This window comes from Bombina bombina, chromosome 5, assembly GCF_027579735.1.
Source record: "Bombina bombina isolate aBomBom1 chromosome 5, aBomBom1.pri, whole genome shotgun sequence".
Taxonomy (NCBI): domain Eukaryota; kingdom Metazoa; phylum Chordata; class Amphibia; order Anura; family Bombinatoridae; genus Bombina; species Bombina bombina.
In genome coordinates, this window is record NC_069503.1 from 255,977,872 (window position 1) to 256,001,798 (window position 23,927).

Consider the following 23,927-nt stretch of genomic DNA (forward strand, 5'->3'; position numbering starts at 1 on the left):
GTAAGAATTTCATTTGTGATGCCATTTCTTTCATGTAATTAGCAAGAGTCCATGAGCTAGTGACGTATGGGATATACATTCCTACCAGGAGGGGCAAAGTTTCCCAAACCTCAAAATGCCTATAAATACACCCCTCACCACACCCACAATTCAGTTTTACAAACTTTGCCTCCGATGGAGGTGGTGAAGTAAGTTTGTGCTAGATTCTACGTTGATATGCGCTCCGCAGCAAGTTGGAGCCCGGTTTTCCTCTCAGCGTGCAGTGAATGTCAGAGGGATGTGAGGAGAGTATTGCCTATTTGAATGCAGTGATCTCCTTCTACGGGGTCTATTTCATAGGTTCTCTGTTATCGGTCGTAGAGATTCATCTCTTACCTCCCTTTTCAGATCGACGATATACTCTTATATATACCATTACCTCTGCTGATTCTCGTTTCAGTACTGGTTTGGCTTTCTACAAACATGTAGATGAGTGTCCTGGGGTAAGTAAATCTTATTTTCTGTGACACTCTAAGCTATGGTTGGGCACTTTGTTTATAAAGTTCTAAATATATGTATTCAAACATTTATTTGCCTTGACTCAGAATGTTCAACATTCCTTATTTTTCAGACAGTCAGTTTCATATTTGGGATAATGCATTTGAATTAATCATTTTTTCTTACCTTCAAAAATTTGACTCTTTTTTCCCTGTGGGCTGTTAGGCTCGCGGGGGCTGAAAATGCTTCATTTTATTGCGTCATTCTTGGCGCAGACTTTTTTGGCGCAAAAAATCTTTTCGTTTCCGGCGTCATACGTGTCGCCGGAAGTTGCGTCATTTTTTGACGTTATTTTGCGCCAAAAATGTCGGCGTTCCGGATGTGGCGTCATTTTTGGCGCCAAAAGCATTTAGGCGCCAAATAATGTGGGCGTCTTATTTGGCGCTAAAAAATTTGGGCGTCGCTTTTGTCTCCACATTATTTAAGTCTCATTTTTCATTGCTTCTGGTTGCTAGAAGCTTGTTCTTTGGCATTTTTTCCCATTCCTGAAACTGTCATTTAAGGAATTTGATCAATTTTGCTTTATATGTTGTTTTTTCTCTTACATATTGCAAGATGTCTCACGTTGCATGTGAGTCAGAAGATACTACAGGAAAATCGCTGTCTAGTGCTGGATCTACCAAAGCTAAGTGTATCTGCTGTAAACTTTTGGTAGCTATTCCTCCGGCTGTTGTTTGTATTAATTGTCATGACAAACTTGTTAATGCAGATAATATTTCCTTTAGTAAAGTACCATTGCCTGTTGCAGTTCCTTCAACATCTAAGGTGCAGAATGTTCCTGATAACATAAGAGATTTTGTTTCTGAATCCATCAAGAAGGCTATGTCTGTTATTTCTCCTTCTAGTAAACGTAAAAAATCTTTTAAAACTTCTCTCCCTACAGATGAATTTTTAAATGAACATCATCATTCTGATTCTGATGACTCTTCTGGTTCAGAGGATTCTGTCTCAGAGGTTGATGCTGATAAATCTTCATATTTATTTAAAATGGAATTTATTCGTTCTTTACTTAAAGAAGTACTAATTGCTTTAGAAATAGAGGATTCTGGTCCTCTTGATACTAATTCTAAACGTTTAGATAAGGTATTTAAATCTCCTGTGGTTATTCCAGAAGTTTTTCCTGTTCCTAATACTATTTCTGCAGTAATTTCCAAGAATGGGATAAATTGGGTAATTCATTTACTCCTTCTAAACGTTTTAAGCAATTATATCCTGTGCCGTCTGACAGATTAGAATTTTGGGACAAAATCCCTAAAGTTGATGGGGCTATTTCTACCCTTGCTAAAACGTACTACTATTCCTACGTCAGATGGTACTTCGTTTAAGGATCCTTTAGATAGGAAAATTGAATCCTTTCTAAGAAAAGCTTATCTGTGTTCAGGTAATCTTCTTAGACCTGCTATATCATTGGCTGATGTTGCTGCAGCTTCAACTTTTTGGTTGGAAACTTTAGCGCAACAAGTAACAGATCATGATTCTCATGATATTATTATTCTTCTTCAGCATGCTAATAATTTTATCTGTGATGCCATTTTTGATATTATCAGAGTTGATGTCAGGTTTATGTCTCTAGCTATTTTAGCTAGAAGAGCTTTATGGCTTAAGACTTGGAATGCTGATATGGCTTCTAAATCAACTCTACTTTCCATTTCTTTCCAGGGTAACAAATTATTTGGTTCTCAGTTGGATTCTATTATTTCAACTCTTACTGGTGGGAAAGGAACTTTTTTACCACAGGATAAAAAATCTAAGGGTAAAAACAGGGCTAATAATCGTTTTCGTTCCTTTCGTTTCAACAAAGAACAAAAGCCTGATCCTTCATCCTCAGGAGCAGTTTCAGTTTGGAAACCATCTCCAGTCTGGAATAAATCCAAGCCTGCTAGAAAGGCAAAGCCTGCTTCTAAGTCCACATGAAGGTGCGGCCCTCATTCCAGCTCAGCTGGTAGGGGGCAGGTTACGTTTTTTCAAAGAAATTTGGATCAATTCTGTTCACAATCTTTGGATTCAGAACATTGTTTCAGAAGGGTACAGAATTGGTTTCAAGATGAGACCTCCTGCAAAGAGATTTTTTCTTTCCCGTGTCCCAGTAAATCCAGTGAAAGCTCAAGCATTTCTGAATTGTGTTTCAGACCTAGAGTTGGCTGGAGTAATTATGCCAGTTCCAGTTCCGGAACAGGGGATGGGTTTTTATTCAAATCTCTTCATTGTACCAAAGAAGGCGAATTCCTTCAGACCAGTTCTGGATCTAAAAATATTGAATCGTTATGTAAGGATACCAACGTTCAAGATGGTAACTGTAAGGACTATCTTGCCTTTTGTTCAGCAAGGGCATTATATGTCCACAATAGATTTACAGGATGCATATCTGCATATTCCGATTCATCCAGATCATTATCAGTTCCTGAGATTCTCTTTTCTGGACAAGCATTACCAGTTTGTGGCTCTGCCGTTTGGCCTAGCTACAGCTCCAAGAATTTTTACAAAGGTTCTCGGTGCCCTTCTGTCTGTAATCAGAGAACAGGGTATTGTGGTATTTTCTTATTTGGACGATATCTTGGTACTTGCTCAGTCTTTACATTTAGCAGAATCTCATACGAATCGACTTGTGTTGTTTCTTCAAGATCATGGTTGGAGGATCAATTTACCAAAAAGTTCATTGATTCCTCAGACAAGGGTGACCTTTCTGGGTTTCCAGATAGATTCAGTGTCCATGACTCTGTCTTTAACAGACAAGAGACGTCTAAAATTGATTTCAGCTTGTCAAAACCTTCAGTCACAATCATTCTCTTCGGTAGCCTTAGGCATGGAAATTCTAGGTCTTATGACTGCTGCATCGGACGCGATCCCCTTTGCTCGTTTTCACATGCGACCTCTTCAGCTCTGTATGCTGAATCAATGGTGCAAGGATTACACAAAGATATCTCAATTAATATCTTTAAAACCGATTGTACGACACTCTCTAACGTGGTGGACAGATCACCATCGTTTAATTCAGGGGGCTTCTTTTGTGCTTCCGACCTGGACTGTAATTTCAACAGATGCAAGTCTCACGGGTTGGGGAGCTGTGTGGGGATCTCTGATGGCACAAGGAGTTTAGGAATCTCAGGAGGTGAGATTACCGATCAATATTTTGGAACTCCGTGCAATTTTCAGAGCTCTTCAGTTTTGGCCTCTTCTGAAGAGAGAATCGTTTATTTGTTTTCAGACAGACAATGTCACAACTGTGGCATACATCAATCATCAAGGAGGGACTCACAGTCCTCTGGCTATGAAAGAAGTATCTCGAATTTTGGTTTGGGCAGAATCCAGCTCCTGTCTAATCTCTGCGGTTCATATCCCAGGTATAGACAATTGGGAAGCGGATTATCTCAGTCGCCAAACGTTGCATCCGGGCGAATGGTCTCTTCACCCAGAGGTATTTCTTCAGATTGTTCAAATGTGGGAACTTCCAGAAATAGATCTGATGGCGTCTCACCTAAACAAGAAACTTCCCAGGTATCTGTCCAGATCCCGGGATCCTCAGGCGGAGGCAGTGGATGCATTATCACTTCCTTGGAAGTATCATCCTGCCTATATCTTTCCGCCTCTAGTTCTTCTTCCAAGAGTAATCTCCAAGATTCTGAAGGAATGCTCGTTTGTTCTGCTGGTAGCTCCGGCATGGCCTCACAGGTTTTGGTATGCGGATCTGGTCCGGATGGCCTCTTGCCAACCGTGGACTCTTCCGTTAAGACCAGACCTTCTGTCGCACGGTCCTTTTTTCCATCAGGATCTGAAATCCTTAAATTTAAAGGTATGGAGATTGAACGCTTGATTCTTGGTCAAAGAGGTTTCTCTGACTCTGTGATTAATACTATGTTACAGGCGCGTAAATCTGTATCTAGAGAGATATATTATAGAGTCTGGAAGACTTATATTTCTTGGTGTCTTTCTCATAATTTTTCTTGGCATTCTTTTAGAATACCGAGAATTTTTCAGTTTCTTGAGGATGGTTTAGATAAGGGTTTGTCCGCAAGTTCCTTGAAAGGTCAAATCTCTGCTCTTTCTGTTCTTTTTCACAGAAAGATTGCTATTCTTCCTGATATTCATTGTTTTGTACAAGCTTTGGTTCGTATAAAACCTGTCATTAAGTCAATTTCTCCTCCTTGGAGTTTGAATTTGGTTCTGGGGGCTCTTCAAGCTCCTCCGTTTGAACCTATGCATTCATTGGACATTAAATTACTTTCTTGGAAAGTTTTGTTCCTTTTGGCAATCTCTTCTGCCAGAAGAGTTTCTGAATTATCTGCTCTTTCTTGTGAGTCTCCTTTTCTGATTTTTCATCAGGATAAGGCGGTGTTGCGAACTTCTTTTGAATTTTTACCTAAAGTTGTGAATTCCAACAACATTAGTAGAGAAATTGTGGTTCCTTCATTATGTCCTAATCCTAAGAATTCTAAGGAGAAATCGTTGCATTCTTTGGATGTTGTTAGAGCTTTGAAATATTATGTTGAAGCTACTAAGTCTTTCCGAAAGACTTCTAGTCTATTTGTTATCTTTTCTGGTTCTAGAAAAGGCCAGAAAGCTTCTGCCGTTTCTTTGGCATCTTGGTTAAAATCTTTAATTCATCTTGCCTATGTTGAGTCGGGTAAAACTCCGCCTCAAAGGATTACAGCTCATTCTACTAGGTCAGTTTCTACTTCCTGGGCGTTTAGGAATGAAGCTTCGATTGATCAGATTTGCAAAGCAGCAACTTGGTCCTCTTTGCATACTTTTACTAAATTCTACCATTTTGATGTATTTTCTTCTTCTGAAGCAGTTTTTGGTAGAAAAGTACTTCAGGCAGCTGTTTCAGTTTGAATCTTCTGCTTATGTTTTTCATTAAACTTTATTTTGGGTGTGGATTATTTTCAGCAGGAATTGGCTGTCTTTATTTTATCCCTCCCTCTCTAGTGACTCTTGTGTGGAAAGATCCACATCTTGGGTAATCATTATCCCATACGTCACTAGCTCATGGACTCTTGCTAATTACATGAAAGAAAACATAATTTATGTAAGAACTTACCTGATAAATTCATTTCTTTCATATTAGCAAGAGTCCATGAGGCCCGCCCTTTTTTTGTGGTGGTTATGATTTTTGTATAAAGCACAATTATTCCAATTCCTTATTTTATATGCTTTCGCACTTTTTTATCACCCCACTTCTTGGCTATTCGTTAAACTGAATTGTGGCTGTGGTGAGGGGTGTATTTATAGGCATTTTGAGGTTTGGGAAACTTTGCCCCTCCTGGTAGGAATGTATATCCCATACGTCACTAGCTCATGGACTCTTGCTAATATGAAAGAAATGAATTTATCAGGTAAGTTCTTACATAAATTATGTTTTTTGATATCATCAAAATTGACGTTAAATCTATGTGTTTAGCTATTTTAGCTAGAAGAGCTTTGTGGCTCAAATCTTTTAATGCTGATATGACTTCTAAGTCCAGATTGCTATCTCTTTCTTTCCAAGGTAATAAATTATTTGGTTCTCAATTGGATTCAATAATTTCAACTGTCACTGGGGGGAAGGGAGTTTTTTTGCCTCAGGATAAAAGAACTAAGGGTAAATCTAAAGCTTATAACTGTTTGCGTTCCTTTCGACAAAATAAAGGAACAGAAACCTAATCCTTCCCCCAAGGAATCTGTTTCCAATTGGAAGCCTTCTTCAAATTGGAATAAATCCAAGCCATTTAAGAGATCAAAGCCAGCCCCCAAGTCCGCATGAATTGTGTTTCAGACCTATAGTTATCAGGGGTAATCATGCCAGTTCCGTTTTAGGAACAGTGTCAGGGGTTTTATTCAAATCTATTCATTGTCCCAAAGAAAGAAAATTCATTCAGACCAGTTCTGGATCTAAAGATTTTGAATCGATATGTAAGAGTACCAACTTTCAAAATGGTGACTATAAGGACTATTCTGCCTTTTGTTCAGCAAGGGCATTATAGGTCCACAATAGACTTACAGAATGCATATCTTCATATTCCGATTCATCCGGATCACAATCGGTTCCTGAGATTCTCTTTTCTAGACGAGCATTACCAATTTGTTGCTCTTCCTTTTGGTCTAGCGACAGCTCCAAGAATCTTTTCAAAGGTTCTCGGTGTCCTACTCTCTGTAATCAGAGAGCGGGGTATTGCGGTGTTTCCTTTTTTGGACGATATCTTGGTACTCGCTCAGTCTTTACTTTCTGCAGAATCTCACACGAATCAACTAGCGTTGTTTCTTCGAAGACATGGTTGGAGGATCAATTAACCAAAAAGTTATTTGATACCTCAGACAAAGGTAACCTTTTTAGGTTTCCAGATAGATTCGGTGTCCATGACTTTGTCTCTAACAGACAAGAGACTTTGAAATTGGTTGCAGCCTGTCAGAACCTTCAGTCTCAGTTATTTCCTTCAGTAGCTATGTGCATGGAAGTTTTAGGTCTCATGACTGCAGCATCGGTCACGATCCCCTTTGCTCGTTTTCATTTGAGACCTCTCCAGCTTTGTATGCTGAACCAATGGTGCAGGGATTATACAAGGATCTCATAATTAATATCCTTAAATCCCAATGTTCGACTTTCTCTGACTTGGTGGTTAGATCACCATCGTATAATTTTAAGGGCCTCTCTCGTTCTTCCAACCTGGATTGTGATCACAACAGATGCGAGTCTTTCAGGTTGGGGAGCTTTTTGTGGATCTCTGACAGCACAAGGGGTTTGGAAATCTCAAGAGGCGAGATTACCAATCAATATTTTGGAACTCCGTGCAATTTTCAGGGCTCTTCAGTTTTGGCCTCTGTTGAAGAGAGAACCGTTCATTTGTTTTCAGACAGACAATATCACAACTGTGGCATATGTCAATCATCAGGGTGGGACTCACAGTCCTCAAGCTATGAAAGAAGTATCTTAGATACTTGTTTGGGCGGAATCCACCTCCTGACTAATTTCTGGGGTTCATATCCCAGGTATAGACAATTGGGAAGAGGATTATCTCAGTCGTCAGACTTTACATCTGGGAGAATGGTCTCTCCACTAAGATGTGTTTTCTAAAATTGTTCAGATGTGGGGTCTTCCAGAAATAGATCTGATGGCATCTCATCTAAACAAAAAAATTCCCAGGTACCTGTCCAGGTCCAGGGATCCTAAGGCGGAAGCAGTGGATGCATTGACACTTCCGTGGTGTTATCCACCTGCTTATATTTTCCCACCTCTAGTTCTTCTTCCAAAAGTGATCTCCAAAATCATTATGGAGCAATCGTTTGTGCTGCTGGTGGCTCCAGCATGGTCTCACAGGTTTTGGTATGCAGATCTTGTTCGGATGTCCAGTTGCCAACCTTGGCCAATTCCATTGAGGCCAGATCTTCTATCTCAAGGTCCGTTTGCCCATCAGGATCTCAGATCATTAAATTTGAAGGTATGGAAATTGAACGCTTAGTGCTTAGTCATAGAGGTTTCTCTGACTCTGTGATTAATACTATGTTGCAGGCTCGTAAATCTGTTTCTAGAAAGATTTATTTTCGAGTTTGGAAGACTTACATTTCATGGTGTTCTTCTCATAAATTCTCTTGGCATTCTTTTATAATTCCTAGAATTTTACAGTTTCTTCAGGATGGTTTGGATAAAGGTTTGTCTGCAAGTTCCTTGAAAGGACACATCTCTGCTCTTTCCGTTTTATTCCACAGAAAAATTGCTAAACTTCCTGATATTCACTGTTTTGTACAGGCTTTGGTTCGTATCAAGCCTGTCATTAAATCAATCTCTCCTCCTTGGAGTCTTAATTTGGTTTTGAAGGCTTTACAGGCTCCTCCGTTTGAGCCTATGCATTCTTTGGACATTAAACTACTTTCTTGGAAAGTGTTGTTCGTTTTGGCCATCTCTTCTGCTAGAAGAGTTTCTGAATTATCTGCTCTCTCTTCTGAATCTCCTTTTCTGATTTTTCATCAGGATAAGGCAGTTTTGCGGACTTCATTTAAGTTCTTACCTAAGGTTGGGAATTCTAACAACATTAATAGAGAAATTGTTGTCCCTTCTTGGTGTCTTAATCCTAAGAATAATTTCTAAAGATCTTTACATTCTTTGGATGTGGTGAGAGCCCTGAAATATTATGTTAAAGCTACTAAAGATTTCAGGAAGAAGTCTAGTCTATTTGTTATCTTTTCTGGTTACAGGAAAGGTCAGAAGGCTTCTGCCGTTTCTTTGGCATCGTGGTTAAAGCTTTTGATTCATCAAGCTTATTTAGAGTCGGGTAAATCCCCGCCTCAGAGAATTATAGCTCATTCTATTAGATCAGTTTCCACTTCTTGGGCTTTTAAGAATGGAGCTTCAGTTGATCAGATTTGCAAAGCAGCAACTTGGTCTTCTTTGTATACATTTACTAAATTCTACCATTTTGATGTATTTGCTTCTTCGGAAGCAGTTTTTGGTAGGAAAGTTCTTCAGGCACCTGTTTCAGTTTGATTCTTCTGCTTATGATTTAAGTTTTTCCTTTTATTTTTGAGAATAAATTTATATTTGGGTTGTGGATTAATTTTTTTTCAGCGAAATGGCTGTTTTTATTTTGTCCCTCCCTCTCTAGTGACTCTTGCATGGAGTTCCACATCTTGGGTATTGCTATCATATACGTCACTAGCTCATTCATGTACTCTTGCCAATTACATAAAAGAAAACATAATTTATGTAAGAACTTACCTGATAAATTCATTTCTTTCATATTGGCAAGAGTCCATGAGGCCCACCCCCTTTTTTAAGGTGTTTATTATTTTTTTGTATAAAGCACAATTATTTCCAAATTTCTTTGTTGATGCTTTTTACTCCTTTCTTTATCGCCCCACTTCTTGGCTATTTGTTAAACTGAATTGTGGATGTGGTGAGGGGTGTATTTATAGGCATTTAGAGGTTTGGGAAACTTTGCCCCTCCTGGTAGGATTGTATATCCCATACGTCACTAGCTCATGGATTCTTGTCAATATGAAAGAAATGAATTTATCAGGTAAGTTCTTACATAAATTATGTTTTTTTGCATTTGATACAAAGTTGTGTAAGATCATTTCAGTATGACATTGCTTTACAAGGGGATCTACAAAAATTTGAAGAATGGTCAGGTAAATGGAAAATGAGATTTAATACTGTGCAAAGTTCTACATTTTGGAAGTAAAAATAAGCAGGCAACCTATTATTTATATGAGACTAGCCTTTGCAAAACAGAGGAGGAAAGGGATTTGGGAAAATGTATAGATAACAAGCTAAAGATGGGTGCACAATGCAGTGCATCATCTTTTAAGGCTAATAAGATGCTAGCATGTATTAAGAGGCATTGATGGAAGGGTGGAAAGCATAATTTTGTCACTATATAAATCCCTGGTAAGACCTCACCTTTAGTATGGAGTGCATTTATATGGTTCAATCTCAAAAAAATACATTGCAGATTTAGAAACAGTTTAGAGAAGGGCCACAAAACTAATGAGGGAATGGAGAATTTAAGCTATGAGGAAAGGTTAACCAAACTGGGTCTGTTTTCTCTAGAAAAAAAGGCGCTTGAGACGTGACATGATTACTTTATATAAATATATTCAAGGCCCATATACAGAGATGGCAAAAACTCTGTTTATTCCAAGAAAATTGTTTGTGACAAGAGGTCATAATTTAAGACTGGAGGAAAGGAAATGTAATCTGTCAACGCAAACGTTTTTTTTTTTTTCATTATAAGAGCAATCAAATTGTGGAATTTAAGGAGGTAGTAGATGTCAATACCTTAGATAAATTTAAAAATGGTTAAATAGATTTCTGGCTAAAAACAGAATTCAGGGATATGATTGTTTGTGTAAACAGTCACCTTTTTTAATGGGATTAATTTAAGATCAACTGGAGCTTTTATTGTAAGCAAATTAAGATTTATATATATTCAACTCAATTGCCTTCTGTCCTTTTTTCAACCTCATCTACTATGTTACCAAGAGTATATATTTACACTGTTATACAGGCTGTAGACTCACTACTTTACATTGTACCAAAGTGTCATTTCTTCAGTGTTGTCACATGAAAAGATATAATAAAATATTTACAAAAATGTAAGGGGTGTACTCACTTTTGTGAGATACTGTAAGTGCTTTGTTTTTATGTTTATTATTATATTTTACAGGATGCCAAACAGTTTTATGCAGAGTACAATGAGAAGAAAATTCAAGAAAAAGAAGAAGCTGAAGCTCAAGCCGAACTAGAAACTCTTCTAAGTAAGTATCTTCGTCTGTTTGTTTTAAATGTACACAATTACATTTATTTTATACATTCTGTGTACATTTATATACTCTACATGCATTGATTACTTGGTTCTCAGCAACATTCTAAGTGCCTCCCTTTTCTTTTGCAAGATGTACCGAGTCCACGGATTTATCCTAACTTGTGGGATATTGTCCTTCCTGACAGGAAGTAGCAAAGAGAGCACCACAGCAGAGCTGTCTTATATAGCTCCCCCCTTAACTCCACCCCCCAGTCATTCTCTTTGCTGGCTCTAAGCAGGAAGGGTAAAGAGAAGTGGTGTTAAACTGTTAGTTTTATTTTATCTTCAATCAAGTTTTTTTTTTTTTTTTAAATGTACCGGTGTTGTACTATTTACTCTCAGGCAGGACATAGATGAAGATTTCTGCCTAGCATTTGTAACTAAGGTCCACTGCTGTTCCCACAGAAGCTGAGGAGTACAGGAAAACTTCAGTGTGAGGTATGTTCAGTCATATTTTCTGCAGAGACTGTGTTAACTCAGAAAGGCTGACAGTGTCCCGATTAGGGGAAGGGTAAGCAGTAATTCTAGTGGTATCAGAGGTTTTTACTAGCTTGCATAAAGGGTTAATTTTTTGTGGGCACTCAGTTTGTTATGTGAATTTGGGACAAACGTTTTTGTGTCTGGGAGTAACATTTTCTGTTTTATGGGACATTTGCTAGAGGGTTATTTGGGGTTGTTTATAACCCACATGGCTTTCAGGCAGGGTTTGTTAGTTTTGTGTAGGCCCCAGCAACATCGAGTGAGGTGGGCGGGGCCTACATTTACAAGCAGCAAGCAACTTCTCCTGAGGTCCTGAGAGTCTTCTGAGGGACTAATTGAAGCTTTAAACCCCATATTATCGCTTCCTAAGGCCAGGTAGGGCCACAGAAGAGCTGTGGCAAGGTGCTTTAGGGGTTTTTAACCGGTTTTAGACACTTATCAATCGTTTTTTTCATTTGGGGGTCTATTGCTTTGTTACTTGCGGTGCAATCCTTCTAAAGCTTAGTGGGTGTACTGTTAAAATTTTGGAATTTTTGAAGCAATTTTAACCTGTTTTGCAGTTTGTGTATGCCTTTTTTTCCTCTTAAAGGTACAGTACCGTTTTTGCAAATTGTGTTTTTTTCATTAAATAAAGTGTTTTCCAAGCTTGCTTGCTTGCTTCATTACTAGCCTGTTAAACATGTCTGACACTGAGGAAACTCATTGTTCAATTTGTTTAGAAGCCATTGTGGAACCCCCTCTAAGATTGTGTCCCAATTGTACTGATATGTCTATAAATTGCAAACAGCATATTTTGACTTATAAGAATTTGGCATTAAATGATTCTCACAAACAAGGTGGTCTCCTTGCAAAATTCCTTATTTATTTGTGTACAAGAGGAACAGGAGTAAACAAAGTCACAACGTTTCGGGGGGGTGCCCCTTAATCATGTGATAACATCACTCATTACACACCTGTGTTTTATAGGTAATTCCTGGGAATTTTAACCCTTACATTTTTAAAGCTTCACAAAATTTGTATATAGGGCCATCTTGTGTCACAGTCAGTGTGAATGAAAAATTTAAAAACAACAGATAAGAGATAATGAACTATTATATAATTATTATCAAAATTAATGATACATTTTGCAACAATCTAGCAATTTGCTACTACAGTGGATCAACTTAGATAAATAAATGTAACAATGAACAATGTTACATTTATTTATCTAAGTTGATCCACTGTAGTAGCAAATTGCTAGATTGTTGCAAAATTTATCATTAATTTTGATAATAATTATATAATAGTTCATTGTGGCCTCTTATCTGTTGTTTTTAAATTTTTCATTCACACTGACTGTGACACAAGATGGCGCTATATACAAATTTTGTGAAGCTTTAAGAATGTAAGGGTTAAAATTCCCAGGAATTACCTATAAAACACAGGTGTGTAATGAGTGATGTTATCACATGATTAAGGGGCACAGCCCCGAAACGTTGTGACTTTGTTTGCTCCTGTTCCTCTTGTACACAAATAAATATTAAATGATTCTCAGACAGAAGTAAATCAGGTTTCGCCATATTGTTCTCCCCAAGTGTCACAACCAGTTACGCCCGCACAAGCGACGCCAAGTACTTCTAGTGCGTCTAATTCTTTCACCTTGCAAGATATGGCTTCAGTTATGAATACTACCCTCACAGAGGTTTTATCTAAACTGCCAGGGTTGCAAGGGAAGCGCAGTAGCTCTGGGTTAAGAACTAATGCTGAGCCTTCTGACGCTTTAGTAGCCGTATCCGATATTCCCTCACAATGTTCTGAGGTAGGGATGAGGGATTTGCTGTCTGAGGGAGAGATTTCTGATTCAGGAAAGATGTTCCCTCAGACAGATTCAGATATGACGGCATTTAAATTTATTTAAATTTAAGCTAGACTCTAGCTTAAATTTAAATGCTGTCATATCTGCTAGAGCACCTCCGTTTATTGCTCAGGGAGGTTTTAGCTACTCTGGATGATTGTGACCCTTTTGTCGTTCCATAGAAATTGTGTAAAATGGACAAATATTTAGAGGTTCCTGTTTACACTGATGTTTTTCCGGTCCCTAAGAGGATTTCGGACATTGTTACTAAGGAGTGGGATAGACCAGGTATTCCGTTCGCTCCCCCTCCTGTTTTTAAGAAAATGTTCCCCATTTCTGACACCATAAAGGACTCATGGCAGACGGTCCCTAAGGTGGAGGGAGCTATTTCTACTCTGGCTAAGCGTACAACTATACCTATTGAAGACAGTTGTGCTTTCATTGATCGTATGGATAAAAAGTTAGAGGGTCTCCTAAAGAAAATTTTTGTTCATCAAGGTTTTCTTCTTCAACCTATAGCGTGCATTGTTCCTGTAACCACTGCAGATGCTTTTTGGTTTGAGGCTCTAGAAGAGGCTCTTCAGATGAAGACCCCACTAGATTATATTTTGGACAGAATAAAGGCCCTTAAGTTGGCTAATTCTTTTATTACAGACGCCGCTTTTCATCGTGCTAAGTTAGCGGCAAAGAATTCAGGTTTTGCCATTTTAGTGCGAAGAGCGTTATGGCTTAAGTCCTGGTCAGCTGATGTGTCATCAAAATCTAAGCTTTTGACCATCCCTTTCAAAGGTAAGACCCTATTCGGGCCTGCACTGAAAGAGATCATTTCAGACATCACTGGAGGGAAGGATCATGCCCTCCCTCAAGATAAGTCAAATAAGACAAGGACCAAACAAAATCATTTTCGTACCTTTCGAAACTTCAAGGGTGGTCCCGCTTCCTCTTCCCCTGCTGCAAAGCAAGAGGGGAACTTTGCTCAATCCAAGCCAACCTGGAGACCTAACCAGGCTTGGAACAAGGGTAAACAGGCCAAAAAGCCTTCGGCTGCCACTAAGACAGCATGAAGGGGTAGCCCCCGATCCGGGACCGGATCAAGTAGGGGGCAGACTTTCTCTCTTTGCTTAGGCCTGGGCAAGAGACGTTCAGGACTCCTGGGCCGTAGAAATTGTAACCCAGGTGTATCTCCTAGATTTCAAAGATTCTCCTCCAAGGGGGAGGTTCCATCTTTCTCAATTGTATGTAAACCAGACAAAAAGAGAGGCGTTCTTACGCTGTGTAGAAGCCCTTTTTACCATGGGAGTGATCTGCCCAGTTCCGAAAACAGAACAGGGGCAAGGTTTCTACTCCAATCTGTGGTTCCCAAGAAAGAGGGAACCTTCAGACCAATTCTAGATCTCAAGATCCTAAACCAATTCCTAAGAGTTCCATCCTTCAAGATGGAGACCATTCTGACTATTTTACCAATGATCCAGGAGGGTCAATATATGACTACCGTGGATCTAAAGGATGCGTATCTACACATTCCTATCCACAAAGATCATCACCAGTTCCTCAGGGTTGCCTTTCTGGACAGGCATTACCAGTTTGTGGCTCTTCCCTTCGGGTTGGCCACGGCGCCAAGAATCTTCACAAAGGTGCTAGGGTCCCTTCTGGCGGTCCTAAGGCCGTGGGGCATAGCAGTGGCGCCTTATCTAGACGACATCTTAATTCAAGCGTCGACTTTCCAACTTGCCAAGTCTCACACGGACTTAGTGTTGGCCTTTCTAAGATCTCATGGGTGGAAGGTCAACGTGAAAAAGAGTTCTCTTATTCCTTTCGCAAGAGTTCCATTCCTGGGAACTCTGATAGATTCGGTGAACATGAAAATATTTCTGACGGAGGTCAGGAAATCAAAGAATTTAACCACCTGCCGAGCTCTTCATTCTATTCCTCGGCCGTCAGTGGCTCAGTGTATGGAGGTAATCGGACTTATGATAGCGGCAATGGACTTAGTTCCGTTTGCTCGCTTGCATCTCAGACCACTGCAACTATGCATGCTCAAACAGTGGAATGGGGATTATGCAGATTTATCTCCTCAGATAAATCTGGATCAAGAGACCAGAGACTCTCTTCTTTGGTGGTAGTCACAGGATCACCTGTCCAGGGGAATGTGTTTCCGCAGGCCAGCCTGGGTTATTGTGATGACGGACACCAGCCTACTGGGCTGGGGTGCAGTCTGGAATTCCCTGAAAGCACAGGGTTTGTGGACACAGGAGGAGGCCCTCCTACCGATAAATATACTGGAATTAAGAACGATATTCAATGCTCTTCAGGCGTGGCCTCAGCTGGCTTCGGCCGGATTCATCAGGTTTCAGTCGAACAACATCACGACTGTTCCTTATATCAATCATCAGGGGGAACAAGGAGTTCCTTGGCGATGATAGAAGTTTCCAGGATAATCCGATGGGCAGAGACTCACTCTTGCCATCTATCAGCGATCTATATCCCAGGGGTGGAGAACTGGGAGGCAGATTTTCTAAGTCATCAGACTTTTCATCCGGGGGAGTGGGAGCTCCATCCGGAGGTGTTTGCTCAACTCGTTCAGCTATGGGGTACACCAGAATTGGATCTGATGGTGTCTCGTCAGAACGCCAAACTTCCTCGTTACGGATCCAGGTCAAGGGATCCTCAGGCAGTACTGATAGATTCTCTAGCAGTACCCTGGTCGTTCAACCTGGCTTATGTGTTTCCACCATTCCCTCTTCTTCCGCGTCTGATTGCCAGAATCAAACAGGAGAGAGCTTCTGTGATTTTGATAGCGACTGCATGGCCATGCAGGACTTGGTATGCAGACCTGGTGGACATGTCATCTCTGCCACCATGGACTCTGCCACTGAGACAGGACCTTTTTATTCAAGGTCCATTCAAGCATCCAAATCTAATTTCTCTGCAACTGACTGCTTGGAGATTGAAAGCTTGATTTTATCAAAGTGGGGTTTCTCTGAGTCGGTCATAGATACTTTGATTCAGGCTTGAAAGCCTGTCACCAGGAAGATCTATCATAAGATATGGCGTAAATATCTTTTTTGGTGTGAATCCAAAGGCTACTCATGGAGTAAGATCAGGATTCCTAGGATTTTGTCTTTTCTACAAGAAGGATTGGAGAAAGGATTGTCCGCTAGTTCCTTAAAGGGACAGATATCTGCTTTGTCTATTCTGTTGCACAAGCGTCTGGCAGATGTCCCAGACGTTCTGGCTTTTTGCAGGCTTTAGTTAGAATGAAGCCTGTGTTTAAACCTGTTGCTCCGCCATGGAGTCTCAATTTAGTTCTTAAAGTTCTTCAGGGGGTTCCGTTTGAACCCATGCATTCCATAGATATTAAGCTTCTATCTTGGAAAGTTCTATTTCTAGTTGCTATCTATTCAGCTCGAAGAGTTTCTGAACTATCTGCATTACAATGTGACTCGCCTTATCTTGTATTCCATGCTGATAAGGTGGTTTTGCGTACCAAACCTGGGTTCCTCCCTAAGGTTGTTTCTAACAGGAATATCAATCAGGAAATTGTTGTTCCTTCTCTGTGTCCTAATCCTTCTTCTAAGAAGGACCGTCTGTTGCACAACCTGGACGTGGTTCGTGCCTTGAAGTTTTATTTGCAGGCAACCAAAGATTTTCGCCAATCATCTTCTTTGTTTGTTGTCTATGCTGGAAAGCGTAGAGGTCAAAAGGCTACGGCTACCTCTTTCCTTTTGGCTAAAAAGCATCATCCGTTTGGCTTATGAGACTGCTGGACAGCAGCCTCCTGAAAGAATTACAGCTCACTCCACTAGAGCGGTGGCTTCCACATGGGCTTTTAAAAATGATGCTTCTGTTGAACAGATTTGTAAGGCTGCGACTTGGTCTTCCCTTCATACCTTTTCCAAATTTTACAAATTTGATACTTTTGCTTCTTCGGAGGCTATTTTTGGGAGAAAGTTTTTGCAAGCAGTGGTGCCTTCCGTTTAGGTTCCTGTCTTGTCTCTCCCTTCATCCGTGTCCTAAAGCTTTGGTATTGGTATCCAAAAAGTTAGGATGAATCCGTGGATTCGGTACATCTTGCAAAAGAAAACAGAATTTATGCTTACCTGATAAATTTCTTTCTTTTGCGATGTACCGAGTCCACGGCCCGCCCTGTCTATTCAAGACAGATAGTATTTTTTTATGTAAGCTTCAGTCACCTCTGCACCTTATAGTTTCTCCTTTTCTTCCTTGGCCTTCGGTCGAATGACTGGGGGTGGAGTTAAGGGGGGAGCTATATAGACAGCTCTGCTGTGGTGCTTTCTTTGCTTCTTCCTGTCAGGAAGGACAATATCCCACAAGTTAGGATGAATCCATGGACTCGGCACATCGCAAAAGAAAGAAATATATCAGGTAAGCATAAATTCAGTTTTTTTCTTTACAACATTATTAATTATAATTTTATTATTTTAACTACCACCTATTACTTCTTGAGTACAGACGTTTCCTTAACCTAAAAAATAACAAAACATAACAAAAAGTAGTAGCATGGCATTTCCTATATTTGTAAACAAATGCAAGAAATCAACCAATTGTTGGCTGCAGCAGGGGTTGTTAGAGCCACAAACATGGCTGATTCAACAGTTTTCATGTTTTGGGGTTGTCAGCAGGCACATTTTCTTTCTTTTTTTAAATACAACTTTTAAAGTTTACTAAACAAGGAAATGGCTGTAAGGAAAGGTGCAGGCTGTTTTCTTTTAGGTTTGTTCAAAATGCTGCTAATTATAATGTTTACAATGCGTTTTACTTGCTTAGTATGTATAAACCTGGGCATGTTTTTCATTTGTATGCACATATTTTTCAGAGGAGAAGAAACCGAAAGTAAAGAAAGCAAAATCTGAATTTCCAGTTTATTCAGTAGTTGAGGCTAATATTAATTTACCACAATATGATCAAGGAGTCAGTATTGAGGAAATTGAGGATCAAGTGGACGACTGGTTGGAAAATCGGAGCAAAATACAAAAAAAGCAGGTATTTGGTAAAGTAACTGTAGTGTTTAATCTTTATACACTATAAATTTGTAGGAATTTAAAGGGACACTTAAGTCAAAATAATCTTTATGCTTCAGATAGCACATGTAGTTTTAAGACACCTTCCAATTTTGCACAGTATTTTTTCGTTCACACTTTCTGGGAGAAAAAGATCCTACTAAGCATGTGCACAAGCTCACAGGGTATACGTATACAAGTCTGTTATTGGCTTATGTCTGTCACATGATACAGGGGGTCGTAAAATGGGAGAAAAAAAATCAACTTTCTTTGTCAGAAAAAAATCTACTGCTTATTTGAAATTCAGAGTAGGTGTTAAATTGTTGTCTTTTCTTTCCTATGGTATGGAGAGTCCACAGCGTCATTCCAATTACTAGTGGGATATTCAACTCCTGGCCAGCAGGAGGAGTCAAAGAGCACCCCAGCAAAGCTGTTAAGTGTAACTTCCCTTACCCATAATCCCTAGTCATTCTCTTTCCCTGCAAGCAAGGATTAGAGGCTATGCTGTGTCCATGTCAATCTCTTTAGTAAGACTAATGGTGGCTATTAGCAGTTAGAAAGCAGCGAGGTTGTCTTTGCTTTATTTCTAACATTATTGCTTCCCCTTCATAGAAAGCCAGGGTTGGTTACTCTGTTCTTTCTTTTTCTTCAGGTCCCTGATAGAGGGTGGAGTGTCTATCACACCTAAAGAGGCTGTTCCTGCCCTGCTGCTGGATCCACAGGTAAGTGCATTTGCCTTCTAGATACTGAAGAACAGCACTTTGGAGGTTAATTCCTCTGGTGAATCATCATCTGGGGCATGTATATCCCATTAAGGGGTTATCAGTGGGGCAGTTTGGCAGGCACTGTAGTGTGTGAAACTACAGAGACTGGCTGAAGGGTATCTGTTAAGGGTCACAAGGAGGGTCTAGGACCTTTATTTGGCTTCCTATGTAATCTGTTAAGCTTATGGATATAAGAAAAGGGTTCCGTTGAATACTGGTTAATTTCTCCAACATTGGTGTGTCCGGTCCACGGCGTCATCCTTACTTGTGGGATATCTCTTCCCCAACAGGAAATGGCAAAGAGTCCCAGCAAAGCTGGCCATATAGTCCCTCCTAGGCTCCGCCCACCCCAGTCATTCTCTTTGCCGTTGCACAGGCAACATCTCCACGGAGATGGTTAAGAGTTTTTTTTAAGGTTCGCTTTTCTGGACAAGCATTACCAGTTTGTGGCCCTCCCATTCGGGTTAGCCACTGCTCCAAGGATTTTCACAAAGGTACTAGGGTCCCTTCTAGCGGTTCTAAGACCGAGGGGCATTGCAGTAGTACCTTACTTGGACGACATTCTAATACAAGCGTCGTCCCTGTCAAAAGCAAAGGCTCATACAGACATCGTTCTGGCCTTTCTCAGATCACACGGATGGAAGGTGAACATAGAAAAAAGTTCTCTGTCTCCGTCGACAAGAGTTCCCTTCTTGGGAACAATAATAGATTCCTTAGAAATGAGGATTTTTCTGACAGAGGTCAGAAAGTCAAAACTTCTAAGCACTTGTCAAGTTCTTCATTCTGTTCCTCGTCCTTCCATAGCGCAGTGCATGGAAGTAGTAGGGTTGATGGTTGCAGCAATGGACATAGTTCCTTTTGCACGAATTCATCTAAGACCATTACAACTGTGCATGCTCAAACAGTGGAATGGGGACTATACAGACTTGTCTCCAATGATTCAATTAGATCAGAAGACCAGAGATTCACTCCGTTGGTGGCTGACCCTGGACCATCTGTCCCAGGGAATGAGCTTCCGCAGACCAGAGTGGGTCATTGTCACGACCAACGCCAGTCTAGTGGGCTGGGGCGCGGTCTGGGAATCCCTGAAAGCTCAGGGTCTATGGTCTCGGGAAGAGTCTCTTCTCCCGATAAACATTCTGGAACTGAGAGCGATATTCAATGCTCTCAGGGCTTGGCCTCAACTAGCAAAGGCCAGATTCATAAGGTTCCAATCAGACAACATGACGACCGTTGCGTATATCAATCATCAGGGGGGAACAAGGAGTTCCCTGGCGATGAAAGAAGTGACCAAAATAATTAAATGGGCGGAGGATCACTCCTGCCACCTGTCTGCGATCCACATCCCAGGTGTGGAAAACTGGGAGGCGGATTTTCTGAGTCGTCAGACATTCCATCCGGGGGAGTGGGAACTCCATCCGGAGATCTTTGCCCAAATAACTCAATTATGGGGCATTCCAGACATGGATCTGATGGCGTCTCGTCAGAACTTCAAGGTTCCTTGCTATGGGTCCAGATCCAGGGATCCCAAGGCGACTCTAGTAGATGCACTAGTAGCACCTTGGACCTTCAACCTAGCTTATGTATTTCCACCGTTTCCTCTCATTCCCAGGCTAGTAGTCAGGATCAATCAGGAGAGGGCCTCGGTGATCTTGATAGCTCCTGCGTGGCCACACAGGACTTGGTATGCAGACCTGGTGAATATGTCATCGGTTCCACCATGGAAGCTACCTTTGAGACAGGACCTTCTTGTTCAGGGTCCATTCGAACATCCAAATCTGGTCTCCCTCCAGCTGACGGCTTGGAGATTGAACGCTTGATACTATCGAAGCGTGGGTTTTCAGATTCTGTGATAGATACTCTGGTTCAGGCCAGAAAACCGGTAACTAGAAAGATTTACCATAAAATATGGAAAAGATATATCTGTTGGTGTGGATCCAAAGGATTCCCATGGAATAAGATAAAAATTCCTAAGATTCTCTCCTTTCTACAAGAAGGTTTGGAGAAAGGATTATCTGCAAGTTCTCTAAAGGGACAGATCTCTGCTTTATCTGTCTTACTACACAAAAGACTGGCAGCTGTGCCAGATGTTCAAGCATTTGTTCAGGCTCTGGTTAGGATCAAGCCTGTTTACAGACCTTTGACTCCTCCCTGGAGTCTAAATCTAGTTCTTTCAGTTCTTCAAGGGGTTCCGTTTGAACCTTTACATTCCATAGATATTAAGTTACTATCTTGGAAAGTTTTGTTTTTGGTTGCAATTTCTTCTGCTAGAAGAGTTTCAGAGTTATCTGCTCTGCAGTGTTCTCCGCCCTATCTGGTGTTCCATGCAGATAAGGTGGTTTTGCGTACTAAGCCTGGTTTTCTTCCTAAGGTTGTTTCTAACAAAAATATTAACCAGGAGATAGTTGTACCTTCTTTATGTCCGAATCCAGTTTCAAAGAAGGAACGTTTGTTACACAATTTGGACGTAGTCCGTGCTCTAAAATTCTATTTAGAGGCTACAAAAGATTTCAGACAAACATCTTCCTTGTTTGTTGTTTATTCTGGTAAAAGGAGAGGTCAAAAAGCGACTTCTACCTCTCTTTCCTTTTGGCTTAAAAGCATCATCCGATTGGCTTATGAGACTGCCGGACGGCAGCCTCCTGAAAGAATCACAGCTCACTCCACTAGGGCTGTGGCTTCCACATGGGCCTTCAAGAACGAGGCTTCTGTTGACCAGATATGTAAGGCAGCGACTTGGTCTTCACTGCACACTTTTGCCAAATTTTACAAATTTGATACTTTTGCTTCTTCGGAGGCTATTTTTGGGAGAAAAGTTTTGCAAGCTGTGGTGCCTTCCGTTTATTTAACCTGATTTGCTCCCTCCCTTCATCTGTGTCCTAAAGCTTTGGTATTGGTTCCCACAAGTAAGGATGACGCCGTGGACCGGACACACCAATGTTGGAGAAAACAGAATTTATGCTTACCTGATAAATTACTTTCTCCAACGGTGTGTCCGGTCCACGGCCCGCCCTGGTTTTTTAATCATGTCTGATGAATTATTTTCTCTAACTACAGTCACCACGGTACCATATGGTTTCTCCTATATATATTTCCTCCTGTCCGTCGGTCGAATGACTGGGGTGGGCGGAGCCTAGGAGGGACTATATGGCCAGCTTTGCTTGGACTCTTTGCCATTTCCTGTTGGGGAAGAGATATCCCACAAGTAAGGATGACGCCGTGGACCGGACACACCGTTGGAGAAAATAATTTATCAGGTAAGCATAAATTCTGTTTTTGTACATTATTGAGAGACAGAAATGAGCTCCTTTTAGTGGCGCAGTTTCTTTCTTAGGTCCGGTCACGTGACCTCCACTCTCTGCTTTTACTTAAAGTGATGGTAAATTTGCCTCCATAACTTTACATATTCTGAAAGCTCTTGTCATTACTAGCATATTGATGTGCTTATTTTTTTCAAAACTCAATTAAACTTCTAAAAATCAACGTTTTTTTCAGGCTCCGTTACCTGATTCAATGCAGCCCTTCAGAGATTTTCTGAATGTTGTATTTGATTGGCATCTGTTTCAGCCAATAGGAGCCTCACCATGCGCCCCATGGATTTTACTCACAGCACGCTCCCGTGCTTGTAACTCTGCCTGGAAGTAAAACTGTGCATGCGCAACTCAATACGCTATTTGCGCAACTAAACAGCGAGGCTGCTAAGGGGTACAGGTATTTAGTTGCGCAAGTAGCGTAACTGAAATTATTTCCGACATTACGGGAGGAAAGGGTTATTTCCTCCCTCAGGATAAGAGGAATAAGCAGAAGGGTCGTCAGAGTAATTTTCGTTGCTTTCGAAAATTCAAGGGTAAGCCTTCCTCTCCCTCTACCAAGCAGGAACAGTCCAAGCCTTCCTGGAGGTCCAACCAGCCTTGGAACAAGGGAAAGCAATCTAAGAAGCCTGCTAATGACTCAAAGTTAGCATGAAGGGTCTGCCCCCAATCCGGGACCAGATCTTGTGGGGGGCAGAATTTCCTTCTTCGCTCAGGCTTGGGTTCGGGATGTTCAGGATCCCTGGGCGGTGGACATTGTGTCCCAGGAATACAAATTAGAGTTCAAAACCTTTCCTCCCAGGGGCAGGTTTCTGCTCTCAAGATTATCTGTAGACCAGATAAAGAGAGGCGTTTTTACACTGTGTTCAGGACCTTTCTGACCTGGGAGTGATAGTTCCTGTTCCAATGCAGGAACAAGGTCTGGGATGTTACTCCAATCTGTTTGTGGTTCCCAAAAAAGAGGGAACTTTCAGACCAGTTTTAGATCTCAAAAGTCTAAACAAGTTCCTCAGAGTACCGTCCTTCAAGATGGAAACTATTCGTTCCATTCTTCCCTTGGTTCAAGAGGGTCAATTCATGACAACTGGATTTAAAGGATGCGTACCTGCATGTTCCCATTCGAAGGGATCATCACAGTTTCTGAGATTCACATTCTAGACAAACGCTTCCAGTTTATGGCGCTTCCATACGGCCTTGCCACAGCTCCCAGATTTTTTTCAAGGGTCCTGGGATCCCTTTTGGCAGTGCTCCGGTTGCGGGGCATTGCTGTGGCGCCTTATCTGGACTACATTCTGGTTCAGGCGCCATCCTTTTAACAAGCGAACTTCCACACGGAGATGTTGTTATCCTTTCTGAGTTCCCACAGATGGAAGGTGAATTTGGGAAAGAGTTCCTTAATTCCAGCTACAAGGGTACTGTTCTTGGGAACCATAATAGATTCCCTGTCAATTAATTTTTTTCTGACAGAGGTTAGGAAATCAAAGATCTTCGACTTTTGTCTAGCCCTTCAGTCCTCTCCTCAGCCGTCAGTGGCTCAATGTATGAAGGTGATCGGTCTGATGGTAGCTGCCATGGACATCATTCCGTTTGCCTGTTTCCATCTCAGACCTCTGCAGTTATGCATGCTCAGGCAATGGAATAGGGATTATGCGGATCTGTCTCTGCGGTTACATCTGGATCAGGCGACAAGAGATTCTCTTCCATGG

General features: G+C 41.0%; 1 protein-coding gene across 1 annotated transcript in view; it reads left to right on the forward strand.

The window, feature by feature from the left end:
• The window catches only part of DNAJC1 (DnaJ heat shock protein family (Hsp40) member C1), an 823,579-nt gene that overhangs the window by 357,805 nt on the left and 441,847 nt on the right, over positions 1 to 23,927 (forward strand). Inside the window, exons 7-8 of the mRNA XM_053713958.1 lie at positions 10,674 to 10,764; positions 17,963 to 18,129. Of these exons, the coding sequence (XP_053569933.1) occupies positions 10,674 to 10,764; positions 17,963 to 18,129 (258 nt within the window). The remainder of the gene's footprint in view (positions 1 to 10,673; positions 10,765 to 17,962; positions 18,130 to 23,927) is intronic.